The 22,645-nt window shown below is 44.3% G+C and overlaps 1 protein-coding gene and 1 non-coding gene across 3 annotated transcripts; both read right to left on the bottom strand.

The window, feature by feature from the left end:
* Positions 1-4,676: 4,676 nt before the first annotated feature.
* Positions 4,677-15,756, bottom strand: TMEM214 (transmembrane protein 214). 2 transcript variants are annotated; one of them, XM_043983742.1, is made up of 17 exons: positions 15,530-15,756; positions 14,656-14,852; positions 11,928-12,078; positions 11,490-11,624; positions 10,964-11,046; positions 10,520-10,625; positions 9,711-9,792; positions 9,301-9,402; positions 8,894-9,035; positions 8,256-8,347; positions 7,818-7,866; positions 7,499-7,612; positions 7,063-7,180; positions 6,636-6,732; positions 6,299-6,467; positions 6,042-6,187; positions 4,677-5,881 (listed from the first exon to the last, which is right to left on the bottom strand). In XM_043983742.1, exons 1-17 carry the CDS (start codon positions 15,672-15,674, stop codon positions 5,755-5,757), a joined length of 2,055 nt encoding a protein of 684 aa, XP_043839677.1. In that variant the 5' UTR covers positions 15,675-15,756; the 3' UTR covers positions 4,677-5,754. The 2 variants fall into 2 exon arrangements, with proteins under 2 accessions (XP_043839677.1, XP_043839678.1); XM_043983743.1 differs by having other exon boundaries at positions 6,042-6,148.
* A 4,349-nt stretch (positions 15,757-20,105) lies between these two features.
* On the bottom strand, positions 20,106-20,212 carry LOC122744757. The gene has a single exon (XR_006355105.1). It is a non-coding gene; the product is annotated as a U6 spliceosomal RNA (small nuclear RNA).
* Between the last annotated feature and the right edge of the window lie 2,433 nt (positions 20,213-22,645).

The following is a 22,645-nucleotide window of genomic DNA, read 5'->3' as shown; positions in this document are numbered from 1 at the left end:
AAAACATTAATTGCCTTTATTCTGAGTTATCAGATGCCAGTTGGCCAAGATGCCATCCAATCACAAGAGGAATACATGCAAGAGCAGACACTGAACTGTCACATGAGGGGAGACATGCATGAAGTCAAGGTATGGCCGAGGGAACGGCTTTTGACTAATGTTGAGGTTGGATTCTCTTGGTTTAATATTTTATTTTATTTTTCCCCACAATATTGTACAGATGGCTGGAAGTATTGATCCCACCCATCTCACTTCTACACCTGGCTTCTATGCTCCCTCCTATATGCCTGATGCCATGGACCATCTCAATCCCATGCATCTGATTAAGTCTGACTCAGTTTCCTCCAATATGTTCGGTGGCATGGACATATATTCCATCCACCTATTTTAAGCCTGGCATACTGCATGGGCAGTACATATTGCTCAAGTGTGGGAATGCTCATATCCCATCATTTCTCTGTTCTTTTATGGTAACCCCCATAATTATCTCAGGTGTCATGATAAATACAGTGTTGAATTTGGCCTTGACACCTGTTACCAATTATATTAGATTTTTTAATTTCTCATAATGGCATGAGGATAATTAGGCAGATGATGCAAAAAGTGATGAAACAAAGATAAAAATTATTTTTAAAAATTAATATCGCAGCAATTGTCTTCTCAAATACCCTCCATAAGGGGGGACTATAGTAATATTATAATTTTAAAGAATGGTTCAATTTTTGTTTTATTATATGTTTCATGTGTAACAACTAAGATTCTGAATTCCCTTAGACATGTTTTTGAGAACTTTCATTGTTTGATTTGATTATTGACAAAGCTATTTTAAAGTTGTGTTAAGCTCAATTTTGTAGGAAGTTTTCCTGGCTGATTACCAGCATCCATACCTCAACCCCTGAAAAGACTTCCATTCCACGACTACACCTAGAGGACATCTGAGAAAAGACTTTCAGAGACTTTAAATGAACAGTTTTGATTTGTTGTTTTTGTTGTTGTTTTTCTCTTTCTGTTATAATATACACCATCTGTAACATGTATTCTCTGCAGAGGCCCTCCCTTTGCAAGACTAATGTCAAAGCGTCGGTTCATGAGGACAAAAAAAAAAAAAATTGCCCCTCTGAACAAAACTTTCCTCTCTTCCTTTTCTATATTGTTGTTCACATATTATTAGTTAGCAATAGTTATTATATTCTTTTTACTGTTCCGTCAAGGAAACATTTTGTTTCTTGAGGAACAACAGGGGGGACTGTAACGATTGGAATAACGCCACCTGCTGGATACTTACTGTAGAAGAGTTCTGCCCATGAAGGGAAGGTCTTTGAGGGCAAGACCAGGAGTCTTTTCTTCAGGAGTCAGGAAGTGACGCGGACTAGTGGGAGGAGGAAGGAAGAGACTGGCGCTCAGTCTCGCGCTCTTTTCCTCTGGACTCTGGTGGAGAAGGGAGCTAGAAATGTGCTCTCCCTTTAATAGATAGAAATCTAGGCCTTTTTCTCTCTCTTTACCAAATTCTTATTCTCCTTAATAAATGCTTAAAAGTCTAACTCTTGCTAAAGCTTATAATTTATTGGCGACCACTCATTAGATATTTTAGACAGTTTAGCTAGAATTTTAACCCTTAACAGTTAGAAGGGCTGTGGGAAAACAGATACTTTAATGCACTATTGGTGGGGCTGTGAATTGGTCCATCATTTTGGAAAGTATTCCAAGAAGTTTGGAACCATGCTCCAAAAGCTATTAAACTGTGATACTTATTCTACACTTCAAATACCATTCTCTTCCTTTACATCCCTATGTCCAACCTCTCAGAGCAGGCAAACATCACCCTAATATTTCAAAAAGGAAACCATGAGGGTATTTTCTTTTTCCTGTTGTTATTTATTTCAAATACAATTCTATGCCCACTAAGCTGGGTAAAGATGGGTACAGTCAATGTTGGAGAGGGGTTTGGGGAAGACTGGCACATTAGTGCATTGTTGGTGGAGCTGTGAATCAATATAACCATTTTGGAAAGCAATATGAAATTACGCAAATAAAGTGATTAAATGTCCAAATCCTTTGGCTCAGAGATTCCACTATTAGGGTTATACCCTAAGGTTATTGATTAGGAGAAAGTCCCCATATACACCAAAATATCTATAGCAACAATTTTTGTGGTAGCTAAGAACTAGAAACAAAGTACATGCTAGTTGATTGGGGAAAAACTAAACAAACTGTGGAACATGTGTATAGTTGAATATTATTGCACTGTAAGAAACATCAAATATGATGAATACAGAGAATGATGGAAAGACTTGCATGAAATGATGGAGAGTAAAGTAAGCAGAGCCAAAAACCCCTAACATACACAATGGCTACAATAATGTAAATGGGAAGAACGACCATGAAACAATCAAAAGTGAATGTTGTATAATTACAAAGAACAAATGTAGCTTCAAAGAAGAGATACAAGAAGACAATCTCACCCCACTCCTTTGGTGATGTGGACCATGGATATAGTACATTATACAAACATTCATATTTTTTTAATATTGATCAGTTTTGAAAATATTATGAGATGGCTTTTTGCAAGGGAAAAGAGGGACGGATACAGGGAGAAACTGTGGTTTTGTAATAAAGATATCTATTTATTTTTTTAAGCCCTGGACCAACCAAGAAGATATTTCTGTGCTCTTATGAGCAATACCATACTAATTAAAGCATAGTAGTTATTAGCCCTTAACTCCATTTTCTAGTTCTGTGCTTTCAGTTCCATGCTCCTTGGTACTAAAGTTTTCTTTTGTGGGGCCACAACACTAAGTTAAAAGCTTACTTAACCAGTTATTTTATCTTACATGGCACTATGGTTTCATTTCTTAATGGTTCATGATTTCATGTTAGTATTCAAAAAGATGTGTTTTCTGTGACTCCAGATTTCCTGGACATATTAGTGGTGGAGACATTTGACAAGTTCATTGTCTTATGTGCTCCATCACCACTGGGTTGGTTCCAGGCCAGAGGACAGATATGCATGATACAGAGTATACTTCCTCCCACTTCCAATTTTTTCCATATCTATTTTTGTTGTTGTTGTTGTTTTTTGGCGGGGTAATGGGGGTTAAATGACTTGCCCGGGGTCACACAGCTAGTAAGTGTTAAGTGTCTGAGGCTGGATTTGAACTCAGGTACTCCTGAATGCAGGGCCAGCGCTTTAACCACTGCGCCATCTAGCTGCCCCCTTTCCATATCTATTTTAACTTGCTTATCCTACTTCATTGATATCCCATTGCTTTCTTGCAAAGAAGCCATCCATCTAGTCATCCTGCTTATGGCAGGAGGGCCTCCTTTTTTGCGATTCCCAAAGTACTTTCCTGTTATAATCTCTACCTCTGATGATGAAGCCAGATAGAGGTTTGGGCCCCTTCTACTGGGGCTTTGGAAAAAAGCCCATGATCCTAGATTGAAGTGTTTTGACAGTTGTTGTATAGTCATGTACCACTCTTCATTCTGGGGTTTTCTTGGCAGAGACTGGAGTGGTTTGCTCTTTCCTTCTCTAGCTCATTTCATAGATGAGGACACTGAGGCAAAAAGGGTTAAGTGACTTGTTCACAGTCACACAACTAGTGTCTGAGGTCAGATTTGAAATCAGGAAGATTTGAATCTTCGTAACTCTAGGCCCAGCATTTTATCTAAAGTGCTACTTAGCTGCCCTGTTTTGATTTATAATCTACTTCACTACTCAAATCTTCAAAGTTGATGTCTTCATATCTGTAAAGAAGAAACTAAACCACCACAACCCTGCTTGGGGCTGTCTTTAAGGCAGTCAAGGTGAAAGTTGGTTTGCAAGAAGTAGCCTTGGTGATTCACCCCAGCCTGTATTTCAAAATAATCTTTTGTCTTCATGTATGAACACTGACAAAGATACTTGTATTATTTTTTTTTCTTTAGTGAGGCAATTGGGGTTAAGTGACTTGGCCAGGGCCACACAGCTAGTAAGTGTTAAGTGTCTGAGGCCAAATTTGAACTCAGGTACTCCTGATTCCAGGGCCGGTGCTCTATCCACTTTGCCACCTAGCTACCCCAGATACTTGTATTATTAAGATATTGAGCTCAGGCTCTTCCTGTAGCAGCTTAAAGCAGAAGGCACTCAAAAGGGGCATCAACCCCAGGTCTGGCTTCTTAAGCATGAGCTGGGCTGTGGAGATGCTTTTAGCAGCTGGTAGTCTAAGGGGTCCAAGCCTGCTTCAGCTCCAGGTGGAGATCTAAGGCTGTGTGATCAATGCCATAGGTCTTCTGACACTGAGGCCAGGTTCAAGCCATTGTGCACCTACCCCACTGACCTTCTAACTATATATGAGGATGGCCTTTGGGCCTCAAGTAGAAATGTGCCACTAGTTGTAGCCCTCAGTTCAGTGCTATCAAGGATAACTTTCAACCTAACCATGGCCTTCTTTGCATAAACTCATTGCCAAATTTTGTGACTGTCTTAAGATTGGACCACCTTCACAAAGCAAACTTGTAAAATATGATGTCAAGCCATTAGGGCAGAAGTTTCAGGATGGCAGGGTACTACCATTCTTTCCCTCCCACATACCACTGGGTCAACGTCAAGACATGAATTCCTACAGCAAGTTGGAAGAGACACAAAAAGGGAGTGGCTGAGTACTTAGGTTAAATTATGCAGAAATTAAGGGCTGCAATACATCGGGAAGATTTTATTCCAACTGACCCAAAGTCCTTGGGGGTCACCAAAACATAATGGGGAAGCAAGAGATCAAATCTGTGTTTTTTATTCTACTCAGTAGGCATATACAAGCCCCAGAAGTCATATCTTGAACCCTCTGTTCCATCAGGATACTTGAGAAAGAAGTCCCTGGGCCTAAGTTAGGGAGCAGGCACATGATCACTGGAACTCTTGCAGAGCCCTAGGCCTGAGGGGCAGATGGGGATAAGAGGAGAAAAGAGCAGCAGAGCCACAGGAGAGACCCCCATCCCTGACAACCTGCCTTATCCTTGTACTGGGATGGGAATGAAGGTGGTGGTAGAACAACTGAGATGGAGGGGCCTGACAGAGTGGAAGCTGAGCTTCCTGATTGGAGAGGAGTCTGTTTCTGGTGCTACCCTTGGGCCAATGGATAGACTTTGGTGACCATGTCAGGGCTGCTAAGACGTGTGTGCTTTCTAATGCCCCTGTGGCTCTTCCTCTCATGTCTGCAGCCTGGTATTATGGCTGAAGTTGGGACTAAGAATAGGTATTGGAGTCCACTGGTCTCTTCTTGCCTTTTCCTCCGGCTACTTAGATTTCCAGGAGCCATTTCCTTGAGGCCCAGGAGATCAGGAACAATGGGACCGTGTCAGAGGAACCAAGGAAGGGACTCTCATGGTGAGTTTAGTCTCTTTGTGGTTGAACTGTTTGCATCTTAAGGACACACGGCAGTAAAGAAGAGATTCCCAGAGGAGCAAACACTGCCAGATGAACGCATGGAGAAACACAAAGCTGTGTGATATGGGGTCGGAGGAAGAGTTCTATGGGGCACATATATATGGTTGAGGCCTGCTGGAAGTGACACACTTCAGGCCTCTTCAAAGGGTGTGCTGGGGCAGAGGCAGCAGATCTCTTCCAGGAGATGGGATAAGGCCAAAACAAGGGGCACCAAGTTAACAACAGCAAAAAAGAAGGCATTCATGCAGACACATACTCCCATGCATATTCCCCTGCCCCTCCACAGTCTTTGCTGGCCTGTCTGAAATGGAAACAAGTAGCTGCTCAGGCAGGGTCTATTGCTGGGATATCATGGTTAATGCCCAGTCCACAAGGGCAATGGTGGTGTCTTGTAGGCAGAGCCAAATCCAGTGGGCAAACTCACTCAGCTGTATCTTTATACAGTCCCAGGTCACATCACCTCTGTAAGAAGAACATATGGAGGAGGGTCAGGGGAAAGGACTATGAAAATAAATCACACCAAATAAAGGAAACCACAGTATAGACAGTAACATGTACTACTGAGGCAGAACAAAATGGAAGGAAGAAGTGGGAGAGGAAGTCTGAAGTTGAAGGGTCTCACCTGCAAGCCTCCTGGCAATACTCCTGGACCTGGGATAATGAAGTAAGTAGCAGATGCCACAGAGGTAACAGAAAGTCCTGGTAAAAGAGCAGCAGCAGCTCCCATAGCTGTAGGAGCAGATGTAACAATGAGTCTGTGAACTGGGTCTGCAGTCAGGTCAGAAAGAAGATGACATTAGTTCGGGGCTCTCATGCTATTCCAAAGGGTAACAGTCTACCTGCCCAAGGGATTCCATTCATCTCTGTTCTCTAGCTTACCTCCTGGAAGATGCCAGGTAGGTTCTCAGAAGCCCAAGAAAGACAGGACACACAATAGGTAGAGATAAAGGTGACTGTTGTGTTGGTTTGGGTCCAGGCCAGCTGCAGGCTGGGTTCTAGCACTGCCATTAGATGGGAACCAAAGACAGGCAATGTCTCCTCTAGCCAGCTGCAGGAGGTGGAGAAACAGTGTGAATGTCCTTTGGCTTTTTCTAGCATTTTATGATAATGCCTTAGGGTTGGGGGCATAGGGAAGGAGAGGCAGTCTCCCTCTACCCTGTGGCTATATCATACTACAGGAAGACCCAATCCAATCTTAAGCCTGTATGTGACTCACCTATAACCTTGAAGACCATAGTAATAGAGCTTGGCACAGGCCTCTTCACCAGCAGGCAGGAAGCCTGATGACTGTAACACACGGGCTGACAGGGAAGCTAGGAAGGGAAGCAAGGGCCAGAAACTGAGTTGGGCTGTTCGGCCAGGGGAAGACAGGAGAGTGAAAGGGTGGGCAGACACTAATGCTCGAGGATAATGAATGGAAAGAAAGAGGCAAGCTTAAGCTTGTTCAGGGGAGTGTGCTCAAAGGACTGAACTGTCTGCAGGGTTAGGTGGACAAGGAGTAGGCTGGAAGACAGCTGCAGCCCGGTAAAGTAGCGTAGCCTCCATCTCTATGAAAGAGTCCAAGATTTATTCTATATAGGAGAAACTAGCTGTTTTCCTCCTTCCTTTGCCAACCCCACCCTATGGTATCCAAAACCTCTTACTCTGGAAGGAGCTATGTGACCGGAAGTCATGGAACAGGAAGCCAGCTGCAAACACTAGGAACACAAGTAGCAGCTGAATCCACGGTACTTGACGACCACGCGCTTGCTGCAATAGGCCCTTAGGAAGAGTGGGAATGGAGAACAGTAGTCAAGGGGTGGATGGCTCTCTCAATCCAAGAACAAACTTCTGGCTACCCCCTTTTGGAAGGGACAGGACTATTGCTTAACTTAGAGAGTGTGAAAGTATAAGAAGTCCTAGTAATTCCTAGGGAAGGGTGGCCCAGACAGGACTTGGGGAATATATACCTGGGTTGGGGACCAGACAAATGGAGAATGGGAGTGCATCTGGCTTGGAGGTGTATGGACATTGGGGTTAGAGGGGGAATAGCATACTGCAAACAGGTTGAGGATATAGCAATAGTCCGGGTCAGGGTACCTTGCAGATGGTATTGCAGGCTGTGATGTCCTGAGTGTTACTTCCCCCTTTCCTCAGGAGCTCCTCATTTGTGATTTTGAAGGACTGAATTATTTCTTGCAAAGACTTCCTCATCTGGTAGGAAGCAAAAGGCCAGGGGCTGGGAACAGAGGGTGTTACCCTCTTTTCAGGTTTCCCTAGTTGCTGATAGCCCTATTAGCTCAGCAGCACTCTTACAGGGAAGCCAATTGCTCAGAGGAGGAGCCATCTTAGAACCAGAACTCCTCCTGAGCTGCCCATCCCCCAAGGCAAGCTGGCTCCATCCAGCCTGATGCCTCACCTTCTTAGGTGTTTGGTCCCAAGTCTCCAGGATATGTCCCAGCAGCAGGCTGTGGAAAAAGAAGTTACCCCTCAGTGTGTTCTTTGGAGACCCCAAACCCACCTAATTACAGGGACCACACAGCTTCTCACATTTTCTTGCTCCTTTACGGTAAAAGCTCTAGTTCCAGTGCATCTTCCTGAAGTCCACAAGGGAAGCTCTGAGACCCATCTTAACTACCCAAAGACATAGGAGCAGGCAGGGATTCAGGGGCCCCCTCCCTACCTCTATATCTCTTTGACTGAAAAGGGGCTTTGGGGAGTCCTGAAGGCTAGGGGTACATCTCTCCTGTGTTTCTCTTGGTCTCCTAGATGGTGGATAGGTCTAACTCAGGGTCCAGGAAGCGGGGACACAGAAGCACACTGGGCCACTTGGGCTGGCTTGCTATTTCCATCCCACCTGGATTGTGCCAGGTGCTTGGTGTACAGTTGTCTCCAAACATTGAAGCTAAGGGCATCCAGGGCCAGACACTCAGTCAAGCTTCTCAGGAGCTGTGTGGGGGAAGAAAGCAATTGTTGGAAGCACAGGACTTGCCTCAAGTTGGTCTCACGCCCCAATATTCATGAACAGTGGTGTACTAGGACAGGGGGATGACCTCTACAATGTGGGGCCAGGCCTGGTAATGGATGCTACAGGTCATAGCCAGGAAAGTCATCCTACCGGGGATATATCAGAACCAAGGGCTCTTAGGAGTGTCTTTACATACCAGGAGCCCCAGAGAGCTATAAGGATAGAGCTATAGTTTTAGGGCCAGCACCCAAGCTCAAGTACAACCTGTCACTGAGGAACAAGAATAAGACAGGGAGAGGGAGGTCAGAGGCCACATCTGGCAGAATTGGGGGGAGGGTTACAACCATATCACACAGGCGAAAGGGAGGATGCCAAAGAACGAGCTATCAAAGGGACTGCGATTGTTGAGATTCCTTAAAAACAGGCCTTTCAGTATGAGAGAGGAAGCATTCATCTCCAGAATTCCCAGTGACCTGCCTCAAGGGAAAAGGAAAAATGCCTTGTTCTTCCTTTTTAAAAAATCTTACCTCTTTCTTCATTTCAGGGGGACAGTTAGGGGTGGCTCTGGACAAAAAGGAGGGGAAATAGGTATGCAGGGTAGTTTCCGGCTTTGCACCAAATGCCAGCACTTTCAGTCTGGGGTAGAGCTGACAAAGCTGTTCCTGGAGGCTGTGGATAGAGTAGGATGGAGTCACGCACTGGGCATGCTCGTGTGATGTTCTGTGCCCTACCAGACTTCCTCAAAGCTACTGTCTTTTTAGTTAACTTGATCCCCCCAAGGACTCACCATTAGCACTTGCTAAATCATTGAATGATAGCATAAGGGTTTTGGGGGTAGGGAGTGGGGGTCATCTCTCAATCCTGTGGCTCTCTTGTTCTCTCCTGATGCCCTGCTGACTCTCTTGCTATTGTCATACACATACAACCGCCATACCTGGGTGCCAGGGAGTTGTTGGGCATGTAGGCAAAGTCCAGAAGTGGGAAGAAGTCCTTGGGACCGATCATGCCAAAGCCCTTGGTGAGGTTGGGATGCATCCTGTAGACAGATGGCGAGGAGAAGAACGTGTATTCTGCAAACTTGCACCCTGGGCCTGACTCCCCAAAAACTTCAGTCCACTGTCCATGGCAAATGACATATCCTTCCCTGTCCTCGCTCTCATCCCACACTGGTCCTTTCCTTCCTCATCCCTCCATTGTAGAGATGGAGGTGAATGGGCTGTTCTGATTTTCCCCACACTTCTGAAGGGATCAGAATCATAACATCATGTTCTGCTGATTCAGTCACTCCATGGACAGTTCCCAGACCTTCCTTAGCTCCCTCCCTGAACCCCTACAATCACTCACAGGAGCAGTCGGTCCAAATAAGCAATGGAGAAGGGAGATAGAGACTTGATTCCCAGCACAGGCAACATGATCCCCAGCCACACTGTGGGAGAAGGATGGGTGAATGCATAAAAATGAGAGCCAGCATTTTTATAGCATTTTAACATTTGCGAAGGGCTTTATGGGTCATCTCATTCGATCCTCACAACAACCCTGTGAGGTAGGTGCTAATATCATTCACATTCTATAGATCAGGAAACTGATCAGTGACTTGCCCAGTGTTATACAGCTAATCTGAGGCAGGGTTTCTACTCAAGACTTTCTGACTCCATGTTTAGTACACTATCTATTATACTACCTGGCTAAAGAACAATCATTGGAGAATTAGGGGACCCGGGGTCTAATCTCTTTGATTCTAGTTCTGCCATTAAGTAGCAGAGATACCTTGGGGTAAGTCACTTAAATCTTTATGGGGCTGTTTCCCAATTTGTAAAATAAAGAGATTCAATGAAATAATTTCTACAAGCTCTTCCAATTCCTTAGACACCAAAGACTCTCTGGCCCTGTAATTAAAATTTTAAAAATGATGTGGACAAAGGCATGCTTATCAAATTTGCTGATGACACAAACTCAGGAGGAATAGCTAAGGTGGTCCTTAGATGACTTTGAGGCTTTTTTCATGTCCCATTTGGTGACTGTATCAGTTCTTTATGTAAATACTTATTTTCACTAAGAGTTCTGGGAAAGGCTGTTTGGGGTACAGGGATATACCTGGGAGGCACATGGTACCATACCGTGGAGGGGAGATCAGATGCACTCAGTCTTGTTACCTTTAAGTCCCTCTGTTAGGTTGACAAAGCCTGCCTGCCCCAGTGCCCACATGATGGTCAGACACTTTGCTGGTCGATTCTGATGGGATCTCAGTAGCTCGAGGTACTGGGGAGACCAGTGGAGGAGGCAGGTTATCAATGGGGGATGGGAGTGATGATAACTACGTGTCTAAGTCAAAGGTGAAGTATAAAGAATGCCTGACAGGTGAGAAAAGTGACAGAGTAGAAACAGACTGAGATAGAACAAGATAAACAAAGGAGGGAAATTGGGAACCAAAAACTGAGCCTTGCAGGGTCTTCCAAATGGTAGAGTATAGCTTAGTTTAGAATTATGGTAGCCGCTTCCTGTTACCATCCCCCACAGTCCTGAAGACAGAAGAAAAGGCATGGTTCCCCTACCCCATCTCCCTTCTCAAACTTCATGTCCCACCACTTCTAGCTCACCTTGCCTAAGTTCATGGTGGCAATCTTGGGCTTGTCTTGCAGAACTGCCTGGATACAGATGCGGTAGCCATGGAGTGACTCACCTACAAAAGTATGAAGCCCCATACCAATGAAGATTAGATTTTCTCAGGGAATCTTTTTATTTTGCTGCTGATCCTAGAGTCTACCCTATCATTTCTTTTTTTTTTTGGAGGGGCAATGAGGGTGAAGTGACTTGCCCAGGGTCACACAGCTAGCAACTGTCAAGTGTCTGAGGCTGGATTTGAACTCAGGTGGTCCTGAATCCAAGGCCAGTGCTTTAGCCACTGCGCCACCTAGCTGCTCCCCTACCCTATCATTTCTTGATAGATTACACCCGCTTCACTATCTACTTCTGTCCAAAAGGATTTCCTGAATTTACAAATTTCTTTGCCCAGAAAAGAAGCCTCCCTGAAGTTTCTAGGCACCCCTAGAGTGGGGGGAAAGTGTGTATGCCCTTATCTTTCCAAGACAGAATATAGTAACCAATATTTCTGGCCCTTCTTACCTGGAGTCTTGTCCAGTTCCTGCAGCATGGTGTAGAGACAATGGTCAAAGAAGAGTTCCAGGACACTAGCTGCTTTCCCCAACAGTCCTCGAATGACGCCACGAAGTTCTCGGCCCACCAGGCTGTATGGGTAATCTAGAACCAGCCAGAACCTCTATAATCAGTTCTAGGTCTGGGGGGCTCATGGCAGTTCTAAGATTCTTATTTACCTCCCTGGTCACAAGAAAAGGAGGCAGAGGCCCTATCATGCAGAGAGGGCCTTCTTGAGCCAAATATACCACAAACTCTCAGTCATGGTAGAAAATGGCTTGGAGGCCTCTTAGAACTAGTAATCAGGGTTAGGTACACATTTTGGCTCTGCTAAGAATCAACTGGCCCCAATACTACTTTTTCAGAATTGTCTAGGTTCACTGTATGCTTTTAGGAGAATAGACCAACCATGTGTGTGCTGGCTTAATGTAGGTTCGCTCTGAGGTGCCTGCAGCTTGTAGTTGAGATATCCAGCCAGGTCCTTCACCCACACAGAGGGGTTCCCAGGGAACATGCTCTGGCTCTTCTCCATTTCCTTTTGCAGTGCTACCACATCTAGCTGCCAGGGACACAAGAACCTCAGGGTTAGTCAGTTGTGAAAAGGTAGCCTATAACTAGGTAAGAAGTCCACAGAGAACAAGGGAGTGTCTGGGCATTATTAATAACATTTATGTGGCACACTATCTTTTTGCTAATTCATAACTCCAGGAGGTATGAAATGGGGTGGCTATGAAGGAATCATTCAAGAAGCATTTATTTAAAAACCTCCAAATGTCAGGTACTGTGCTAGGAGATAGGGACATAAATATAAAGAATGGAATAATGCTTATTGGCAAAAAGCTTACATTCTAAGGGGCTGAGGGGATACACAAGCGCATAAGTTTATTTAGGATAAGTATAAGGAGAATAAATACAAATAGACACAAAGTTTAGGAAGGAGGAAGCAATTGAAAGGATCATGAAAAGCTTCATAGAGAAGAGGTTTGAGCTGAGTCTCAAAGAGAGGCATTCTATGAGGAAGGAACGAATAAGGAGTGCGTTCTAGACCTGGAGAACAGTCAATGCAAATGTATGGAGCTGAGGATGTGAAGAACAGAGAGAAAACTAGTTTGGTTGGATAGAAGAGGGCAGGAAAGGGAGGGGTATACAGTAAGGCCAGAAAGATAGGCTGGAAGTAGGCTGTGAAGGGCTTTTTTTTTTTTTTGGTGAGGCAATTGGGGTTAAGTGACTTGCCCAGGGTCACACAGCCAGCAAGTGTAAAGTGTCTGAGGCCAGGTCCGAACTCAGGTCCTTCTGAATCCAGGGCTGGTGCTCCATCTACTGCGCCACCTAGCTGCCCCTGTGAAGGGCTTTAAAAGCCAAACAGGGGGATTTATATTTGGTTTTAGAGGCAATAGAATGCCACGGTAATTTATTGTGTTGGGGACTGACATGTTCAGATCTGGGCTTAAGGAAAATCACTTGACAGCAGTGTGAAGAATGGACTAGTCAGGGAAGAGCTTGAGACAAGGACTAATTAGGAGGCTGTTGCAATAATATAGGAAGAGGTGACAAGGGTCTGAACCATAGAGGTAGCTGTGTGAGTAAAGAGAAGGGGTTGAATATGAGAGATAGTGTGGAGGTAAAAATGTCAAAATTTGGTAACTGACTGAAATATATGCGGTGAAGTAAAATGAGAAATTGAGGTTAAGGCTGAGGTTATAAACCTGGGAGACTGGAAGAATACTGATGCCTTCAACAGAAATAGGATCTCTGGAAGAGGGGTGAAGGTTGGGTTTTTGGTGGTTTTTTTGGTGGTGGGGAGGGAAGGCAATGAGTTCTGTTTCAGACGTGTTGAGTTTGAGATGTCTCCAGAATATTCAGTTTGAAATGTCTAAGAGGCAAGAAGTAATACAGGAGTCAAATTCAAGGGAGAGAAAGGAGATGAATATATAGGTTTGAGTCAACTGTGTAGAGACAATAATTAAATCCATGGGAACTGATGAAGTCACTGAGAGAGAGTACTCAGATAGAAAGAGGGCTCACCAGGGCCTTGGAGTACACCCACAGTTAGGAGGTGTGATATGGAAGATGAACTAGCAAAGGAGACTGAGGAGTGGTTAGACAGGTAGAAGGAGAACCAGGAGATAGTAGTGTTACAAAAACCCAGACAGGAGAGTAGTATCCAGGAGGAAGAGGGTGTGGGGTAGTGAAGAATGTCAAATGTAGAAGATCCAGAAGGATGAGGACTGAGAAAAGACCATGACATTTGGCAATTGAGAAATCACTGATAACTTCAGAGGGCGGTTTCAGTTGAGTGATGAGGCTGGAAGCCAGATCACAAAGGGTGGAGGACTAAGTGAGAGAAGTGAAAGCAACAAGTGGAGACATTTTTCTAGGAGTCTGGCTAAGAAAGAGTGGTGACTTATAGGACAATAAATAAGATGGTAGGATTTAGTGAAATTTTTTAAGGATGAAGGACATGGGCATATTCAAAAGTGGTAGGGAAGTATTCAGTAGAGAAAGGTTATAGAGAGAGGAGGGGTGACTGAAATCACAGTGTTTTAGAAAAGAAAGGAGAGGGACAGGTTCAAAGGCACTTTTGGGGCCTTAGCAAGAAGGGCCACCTCATTATCAGAAACTGGCAGAAGAGTTACAAACCTAAAGGACCTAGAAAAGTGATTCCTGAGGAAAACATTCATTTTTAATTTTTTCACTCAAAGAGGTCACCCTGCCTCCCATGTCCTTTATAGCTGTAAACGGGGGAGCTTGTTTTCACATGCTCACTCTAATGGCAAGATGTTCACTATGTTCATGAAACTAATAATTTTCAGGAAATCAGGTTTTGCAGTCCCAGTTTCTTATTCCCTTCTTCGCTTGGTTTCTGGGTTCTCGTGGCTTTCTTTTTCTTTCTCCACCAACCTATTGAGTCTCTTCCTGTGACCCCAGAAGTGTGGTCCTGGCTGACATCATACCTCTATCTCTGCTAGTACCTGAGTACTATAGGGTACCTGAGGCCACGCTGAGTTCTGTCTCCCCTTATCTTTCATTTCCCCCAATCACAGAATTTGCTGCTTTCAGGCCCCATTTGTTGCCATGTTCTCCCCAAAAGTGACCCCTCCTACAAGCCAGGCCCCCCAAGGTCTGCCACACTCACAGCCTTCATCGCCTCCTCCAGGCTTCGAAAGCGGCCCTGCTTGGCGCTCTGGTCGGTCAGAGCAGCTGCCTTCTTGGTTTTTTTGGCTGTTTTCTTGTGCTCGGTGGGAGCAGGTGGGGGCACTTGCTCCTTGTTGTGCTTTTTCATCACCTTCTGGAAGCCCAGCTCAAAAAGGGTGCCTGAGGGCTGGATGGCAGCTGGAGGGGGGGGGGCGAGGTGAGGAGAGGGGGCGGTAGAGGCAGAGAGAAGGAGAGAGGCAGAACTGAGTCCAGAAACCCAGGACAGCCTCCCCAGCAGGGTCGGGCGGTCAGCCCTCCCTGGCCGAAGCTCCCACCCAGGCCTCCCTGCAGGGAAGAGCGCATTCTTCCTCTCCAAAGTCCCCGCTATCAGATGCAGCCTGCGGGTCCCGAGTCCGGCCCGGGGAGTGGGGGAGGAGGCTGCGGGCTCCCTCGGGGCAGCTGTCTCTCTCCTTCCCTCCCAGCAGTTGGGCCGGAGACTGGAATACTACAACATACATGTATGTGTACGTATGCATGTATATACATATTTGTGAATGTCTGCGGAGGGGATGTCATGCTTTGGAGGCCCGAATGCTCCCTCTTCCAATGCAACCCTGCAAGCATTTTAATTCAGCGCCTCCCATGTGCAGGGCACAGTGCTAGGCGCTGGGGTTATAAGGTTAAAAAGGAAACAGTTCTTGCCCTCAAGGAGTTTACACTGTCCACCCCGTGGAGTCCCACGTCCCAGGCCGGGGGCGCTGGCTGCATCCACCCTGGCTGGCGACCCCGAGCTCCTCTCGGCGGAGCTGCCGGAGGGCTCAGTCCGGGGCCCGGAACGACACGGCCAGGCCCGAAGGCCCGGGATCGGTACTCACGGACCAGCTCGATGCTCCGCGCCCGGTTCGCTTCCCCAAGTGCTCGGCGGGAGCCGCCGCCTCCTCCTCCGCCGCCGCCGCCCCCAGGCCGCCGGCCCTTCCTCACCACCTCCCAGCGACCTCCGCCTGCTGCCGTGGCCGCCATGGTCCCGTCTCTCCCTCCGCCACTCCCAAGACAGACCGACCGACAGACTGACAATCAAGCACTTCCCCCCACCCCGGCTCAGGCCCCCCAACTTTACAACCGCGCCTGCGCGAGGTGCGCTGCCACGTCGCCCCCAACGATAACCGCTCGCGCTGCATGCTGGGGCATGTAGTCTCGGCGTCGGCCCCGGTAGGGGTGTGGCATTGTCCTGAAAAGAAGGGAGCCGTGACCTCTGGCTTCCCACGAACAAGATTGAGGGACAGCTGTCAAATTCGGGAACTGAATCGTTTCGTGTTTTCAGGTCGGGAAGATGTCACCTCCAAACGCCAGTTCGCCCCCCTTCCTCCCGCCCCAAATCACAGCAGGAGTGAAGTGGGGAGTAAACCTTTGTAAAAGACTGCCTGCCACGTGCATCCTTTCTCTTGATGCCCATCACAGCCTGGTGAAGGTGGCAGAAGGTGAAATTGACAGACCGTTGTCCCCATTCGCCCAATTGGGCTCAGAGAGCTCACAGGACAATCACTCAAGTGCATACTCCTCTACTTCTCCCAAGTGTGGTGAAGTAGAGAGAGCAGGGGCTGTGGTTTAAGGCTGGAAGGGACGTTAGAGATCACTTACTCAAAGGATCATATAATTAAAGACTGGAAGGATCAGAGACCGAACTGAGGGTCCATCAGATTTCTTTCCACTGCACCACATTACCTGAAGGGACCCTAGAGCTCATCTGGTTCAACCTCCTCATTCTACAGACAAGGACACTGAGCCCAAGGAAAGTTAACTGACTTGCCTCAGGTCACCCAGATAAGTGGCAAAGTAGAGATTTCAAAGACTTATCTTGACTCTGGACCTCTTTCCATTGTACTAAGCTGTTCTCTATTCCATCCCTTTCTTTTACAGGTAGAAAAAATTATGTCCAGAGGAAGACAGTGACCTACTGAAGGCCACATAGGCAGCTGCTAAGTAGCAAAGTCAGGATTTGAACCCAGATCTTACAAATTACATGGTCTTGACACTACAACAAACTGCATCAAAATTTTAACCTTTCCTTTGGTAGCCTAAACTTCCTTCTCCTGCATAGCTACTTTGCAACACATCATGCCTGCCTAATATGGTCTTTGTGGCTAGAAGCATCTCTTTTTTTGGGGGGGGGGTGCAGGGCAATGGGAGTTAAGGGACTTCCCTGAGGTTACACAGCTAGTGAGTGTCAGGTGTCTGAATCCGAATTTGAACTCAGGTCCTCCTGAATCCAGGCCTGGTGCTTTATCCACTGCGCCACCTAGCTGCCCCCTAGAAGCATCTCTTAACAGCATTTCATGGATGCTCCCAGAACAAGCCTGCTCTGGCTCCAAGCCTATTAAGAAGGTAGGTAGGTAAAACAGGATGAAGGTTAGTGGTGTCCTTATTTAGGGGTCGATGCTGAGAAGAAATAGACCATTCCTTTGTTATTGGTGTGGTTATTCAGTCATGTCCAACATTTAGGGTTTTTTTTGGCAAGGATACTGGAGTGGTTTGCTATTTCCTTCTCCAGGTCATTTTATAGATGAGGAAACTGAGGCAAACGGGGTTTAGTGACTTGCTCAGGGTCACACAGCAATTAAGTATCTGAGGCTGGATTTGAACTCAGGTCTTCTTGACTCCAGGCTTGGTGTTCTATCCACTTCACCACCTAGCTGTCTTTTTTTTTTTTTTTTAAATTACGTTTCCTCTTTCCTGAAGGTAGGCAGTATATCTGAGGGCTGGAGCTGCACCCACTGAGGGTCATGTTGTCCCAGTCTGACTCTGGTGCACATAGTGTTACTCCACTGGACTGGGAATCAGATGATTTGGGCTTTATTTAGTTCCAGCTGCAACGGATGTTAGAAGTGAGACCTTGACTTCATCTCTCTGAACCTGTTTCCTCATTTCTAAAATAGGGGCAGTGATACTTATGTTAGTTGCCTTAAAGGGTCCTGAGGAAAGTATTTTGCAAATTCCAAAGTACTATAGAAACATGAGATGTGTTTACATACCTTGGAAGCACTGTAGTACAGTGGAAGGACCATGAATTCTGGAGTCAGAAGATTTGGAGTTCAAATTCCCCCTCTGCAACTCACTTAGGCTCCCTCAGCCTCAGGTTCCTCCTCTATAAAATGAAGGGGTTGTGCTAAATGGCTTCAGTGGTAAATCCACCTCTAGATCCTTATGCCTTTGTTCGCTAATCCTACAGATGGAGTCACTCATTTGGAAGAGAGAAGATAGTTGTGGGGTGTTGGTGGCAATAGAGGAAAGAGTACCTAGATTGTAAGTTCTTTGAGTTAACCACATAATGGGGCATCCAGAAAAGCTATTGTGATCTTTGGCTGTGACAAAGACTCATAGCAAGTTGTTTGTGATTTTGTCTTTTATATCAGTTTCACATTTTTATCATTGACTTGATTATAAAGACATAAATGGGACCTTCATTAGATTTGGTGATGATACTCTGCTGAGAGGGATAACTAATGTACTGGATGTCAGGATCCAAAAATATTTTGACATGCCAGAGCATTGGGCTGAATCTAATAAGATAAAATCCAACCAGGAGAAATGTGAAACTCATACAGTTGGGTAGAAAAATTCACCTTCAGTACAAGATGAAGGAGGCATGGTTAGACAGCAGCGTATCTGAAAAAAAAAAAAGATCCAGAGATTTTAGTGTGCTGCCACCTTAATATGGGTCAGCAACATGAAGTGGTTGCTAAAAAAAGGCTATGACCTTAGGCTGCATCAAGAGAGGCCTAGCTTCCAGGTGTAAGGAAGTGGTGGTCTTTCTGTCTTCTACCCTAGTCAGGCTATATCTTGATTAATGTGTCATTATAATGTGTCCTATATATGGAGGCTATTGATAAGCTAGAGTGTGTCCAGAGGAGGGCAGTTGGAGGGTGAAGGATCTTGAGTCCCTCTCATATGGAGGGGAAGTTGAAGGAAAGGGGGATGTTTAAGCTTATGAAGGGAAGACCTGGTGGAATATGTGATAGCTTTTTATTGTATTAGAAGGACTGCCCTATGGAAGAGGCGTTAGATTTGTTCTGTTTGGCCCCAGAAGGCAGACTGAGGGCCTACCCAGCATGGGCATCTTGCTGTCTGCCCTGCATAAACTACAGAAGCTCAGAGCTGGAAAGGACTGAACAAGAATCCCCTAACACCACCACCAAGTTGTCTCACCTTCTTTGCTTGAGCACTGTAGTGCTGAGAAATCCACCTGCCTGCCAAGGTATGTTGAATTGACTGCCTCACGTGGTATTAGGTTCTTCTCCTAGAATATCTTCAAGCAAAGGCTGGTAACCACTTTGTTATATGTTATAGAGGAGAATATAAGTACAGCCATTGAGATCATTTCCATCTCTGAGATTTTGTGGTTCTGCCAGTCCATGAGCTTTAACAGTAATTCCAACAGGGGTGGCTGTGGCATGGTAATTACCATGGTGAATATTCAGGTGAGGAAATCCAGGAGCAAGGGCTCATGGGCTCTTGGGGAAAAATCAGTGGAAGAAAAACAGGAGTGATTTAATCACTGGAGTATGCTACAGACTATCTAGACAGAAATCAGAAATAAATGAGAAGTTCTAGAAACAGATTTGTGGACTTGGCATAGAAACTTGATATAATAAGAATGAATAACTTTAGTTATCTAGATATCTGCTGGAGCTCTCTCTCTACCCAAAACAGACCAACTAATAATTTGTTATTTTGCCCTAAGAATATGTTCATCATTCAAAGGGTGGAGGAATCAACAAAGGGAAATTCTGTTCTGGATTTGATACCAACAGGAGTTGAAATGTTAGGAAACTAAGGGGAAAGTGACCACTTCCTCCTAGAATTTGTGATGTGGAAGGGTAAGTGTAGTCTGGCCTGTACTGTAGATTAGGAGAGAGCAGATTTCAAAGAGTACAGAGAAAGAGTAGCTATGGTTCCATGGACTAAAATTCTTCAAGAGGAGAGATGGGAAACTTAAATGTATGACTAATGACACAAAGCAACATTTTTCATGAAGAATAGGAATTATTCAAGGCTGATATGGATGCACAGAGAACTCACCAGTAAACTTAAAAGATACCATATGTGTGTGTGTATATACACATATACATATTCAAAATGATATGTATATGTATGCATACATACACACTGCACATATATGTGTGTTTGTGTGTATATACATATATATGCATATATAACATCAAAGGTGCCTATTTGATCTACTGCATCCCGGGCCATCACCTGTCATCCTGACTTTTGTTCTGCCACTGGACTTTGATAACTCTGGAAAAGAGAGTGAGGTGATGACTTTGTGCAACTCTGCCTCACTTAAATCCGATTTATGAGCAAATTAACACATCACGCTGTGATGTCAGTAGTCCTCTTTGAAATCGAAGGTCAAGCAACAAAAATGACTTCTTTTTTTTTTTTTTTTTTTTAAATATGGAACGCTTCACGAATTTGCGTGTCATCCTTGCGCAGGGGCCATGCTAATCTTCTCTGTATCGTTCCAATTTTAGTATATGTGCTGCCGAAGCGAGCACCAAAAATGACTTCTAATTTTATAAGGGAATTTCTTCTATTGGGCTAAAAATTACCTGTTAACAACTTTTGTCCATTTTTCCTAGTTCTTCTCTTGGGGACCAGGCAGAAGTTTAATTCCTCTTGTCCATACTTCAAGGTAAGATAACGCTGTTATCTTATTGTCTCTAAGTCTTTTTTTTTTCTTCATGCTAAACTTTTCCTTCAACAACTTCTCATATGGCATAATCTTGAGGCTCTTCACCAATTTGGTTGCCTTCCTTTGAAAGCTTTCCAGCCTATTAATGTTCTACGCAGCTCCCAGTACAGATAAAAGGATTACCAACATCTGACTAGGGCAGAATACATCAAGACTGTCACCTCTCTATTTCTGGATGTTGTGCCTCTCTTAATGCAACCCCAAATTATGTTAGTTTTCTTGCTTACTGTTTCCCTATTAACTCATTGAAATTGTAGTACCACCAGATCTTTTTCAGAACTGCTATTTAGCCACTCTTCCCCATCTTATACTTGTGAAGTTAACACTTTGATTACTTTTCTTTTTGTCATCTTCATTTCCTTTCTCCCCCCTCTTGTATCCAGAAACTCATCCCATTAAGCAAAGAATAAAAAGAGAAAAAGCAGTTTAATGAATCTAAAGTATCAACAATCTGACAGTATATGTAATATTTTACACTCACAGATCCCTACCTTTGCATCGTCTAACTCCTTTATTTTACAAATGAGGAAACTCTGAGGCTCAGTGAGTTTAAATGACTTGCCCAAGGTAAAACAGGTAGTAAATAGCAGAGCTGGAATTTTAACTCAGCTTCTCTAACTTCAAATCCAGCATCCTGGAGGAAGGTGCATTTTTTTTTTCTTTTGAACTTAAAAAAAGCATTGTTTTCTCCCTTTTACTGCCCCACCTCCCTGAGAAAAAACAAGGTAACCCTTACAACAAATATACAGAATCTAGCGAAACAAATTCCCATATTCACCATTCTCATTCTGTATCTTATATTTATCACTTGTCTTTTTTTTTTTTTTTAGTGAGGCAATTGGGGTTAAGTGACTTGCCCAGGGTCACACAGCTAGTAAGTGTTAAGTGTCTGAGGCCGGATTTGAACTCAGGTACTCCTGACTCCAGGGCCGGTGCTTTATCCACTTTGACACCTAGCTGTCCCTATCACTTGTCTTAATGTGGGTAGCATCATGCTTCATCATTGGTCCTCTGGAATGATGGCTGGTTATTGCATTGATCAGAGTTTCTAAGTCTTTCAAAGTTGTTTGTCTTTACAATGTTCTTGTTACTATATAATTCTTCTGGTTCTCTTCATTTCACTCTGCATCATTCATGCAAGTGTTCCTAGGTTTCTCTGAAACTGTTAATTTATTTTCTCATCTTTTCTCCAAGACTAAGGTTAAGTTGATTTTTTGAACCCTATCATAAAACTTTATATTTATCCTTTTTAGATTTCATCTTAGATTTTGCCCAATGTTCTAGCCTATCAGAAATTCTAAGATGAAGTAGTCACTGCCTCCCAGTTTTCCCATCATTCATTTCATTTCAGCAACTCATCCTCGTTTATGATAATGAGGTCCACAAAAGAAATTCCTCATAGGTTATTCTACCTTTTGAGGAATGAAGTAGAATTAAGGCACATTAGGAAATTATTCGTAGCTTTGCTTTGGGCAGAGAACTCCAGCTGATGTCCAGATAACTAAAGTCACTTTATCATTCTAAGCCTCAGTTAGCTTATCTGTAAAGCTGAGATAACTTTTCTTTTATAGAAGTTGTAGAAGCTGATTTTTAAAAATTCCTTTTGAAAAATACATAAAGAAAAAAGCAACATTTTCATGTACACAGACAACATAACATTCACTATAAAACCTTGACTTTACATTTTAGACTGTTTACTTTTTGTTTTTTAAATTTTATTTTATTATTATTATTTTTTTTTTTTGGTGAGGCAATTGGGGTTAAGTGACTTGCCCAGGGTTACACAGCTAGTTAGTGTCAAGTGTCTGAGGCCAGATTTGAACTCAGGTCCTCCTGAATCCAGGGCTGGTGCTCTCTCCACTGTACCACCTAGCTGCTCCTAGACTGTTTACTTTTTTTGAAAAACTATGTATTACATAGTTTTCAAAGCTACTTCTGCTTTCTGTGCTTCCTCCTAAACTTTCTTTTATTCTCTGCTGTGCACTTTTTATATTTTTTCCCCTCCTCCCTATCCCACCTTATAGATGGCTACCATTAGACACAAAAATGTATATATGTATGTGTGTGTGCGTATGTGCATGTATGTCTATCAGTTCTTTGCAGGCATATAGCATCTTTGTAGTTAATTTAGGAATTTATAATACTTATTTGCTCAAAGTTGTTCTTAAAACACCATTGCTGTTAACTGTATACAATGTTCTCTCATTTCTGTTCATTTTGTTGTTCATTCTTTCAT

The sequence above is a fragment of the Dromiciops gliroides genome, chromosome 2 (assembly GCF_019393635.1).
Source record: "Dromiciops gliroides isolate mDroGli1 chromosome 2, mDroGli1.pri, whole genome shotgun sequence".
In the NCBI taxonomy this organism is placed as follows: Eukaryota; Metazoa; Chordata; class Mammalia; order Microbiotheria; family Microbiotheriidae; genus Dromiciops; species Dromiciops gliroides.
This window is presented reverse-complemented; position numbering and strand designations above follow the sequence as displayed.

Bases quoted from the DNA above. Each gene is read 5' to 3' on its own strand.
- TMEM214 (XM_043983742.1), bottom strand. From the start codon at position 15,674: ATGGCGGCCACGGCAGCAGGCGGAGGTCGCTGGGAGGTGGTGAGGAAG. The intron at 11,047-11,489 runs GTAAGAAGGGCC...ATACTTTTGTAG, and splicing joins GGAACTGGACAAGACTCCAG to GTGAGTCACTCCATGGCTAC. The intron at 6,468-6,635 runs GTGAGTCACATA...CACCTCCTGCAG, and splicing joins TATGGTCTTCAAGGTTATAG to CTGGCTAGAGGAGACATTGC.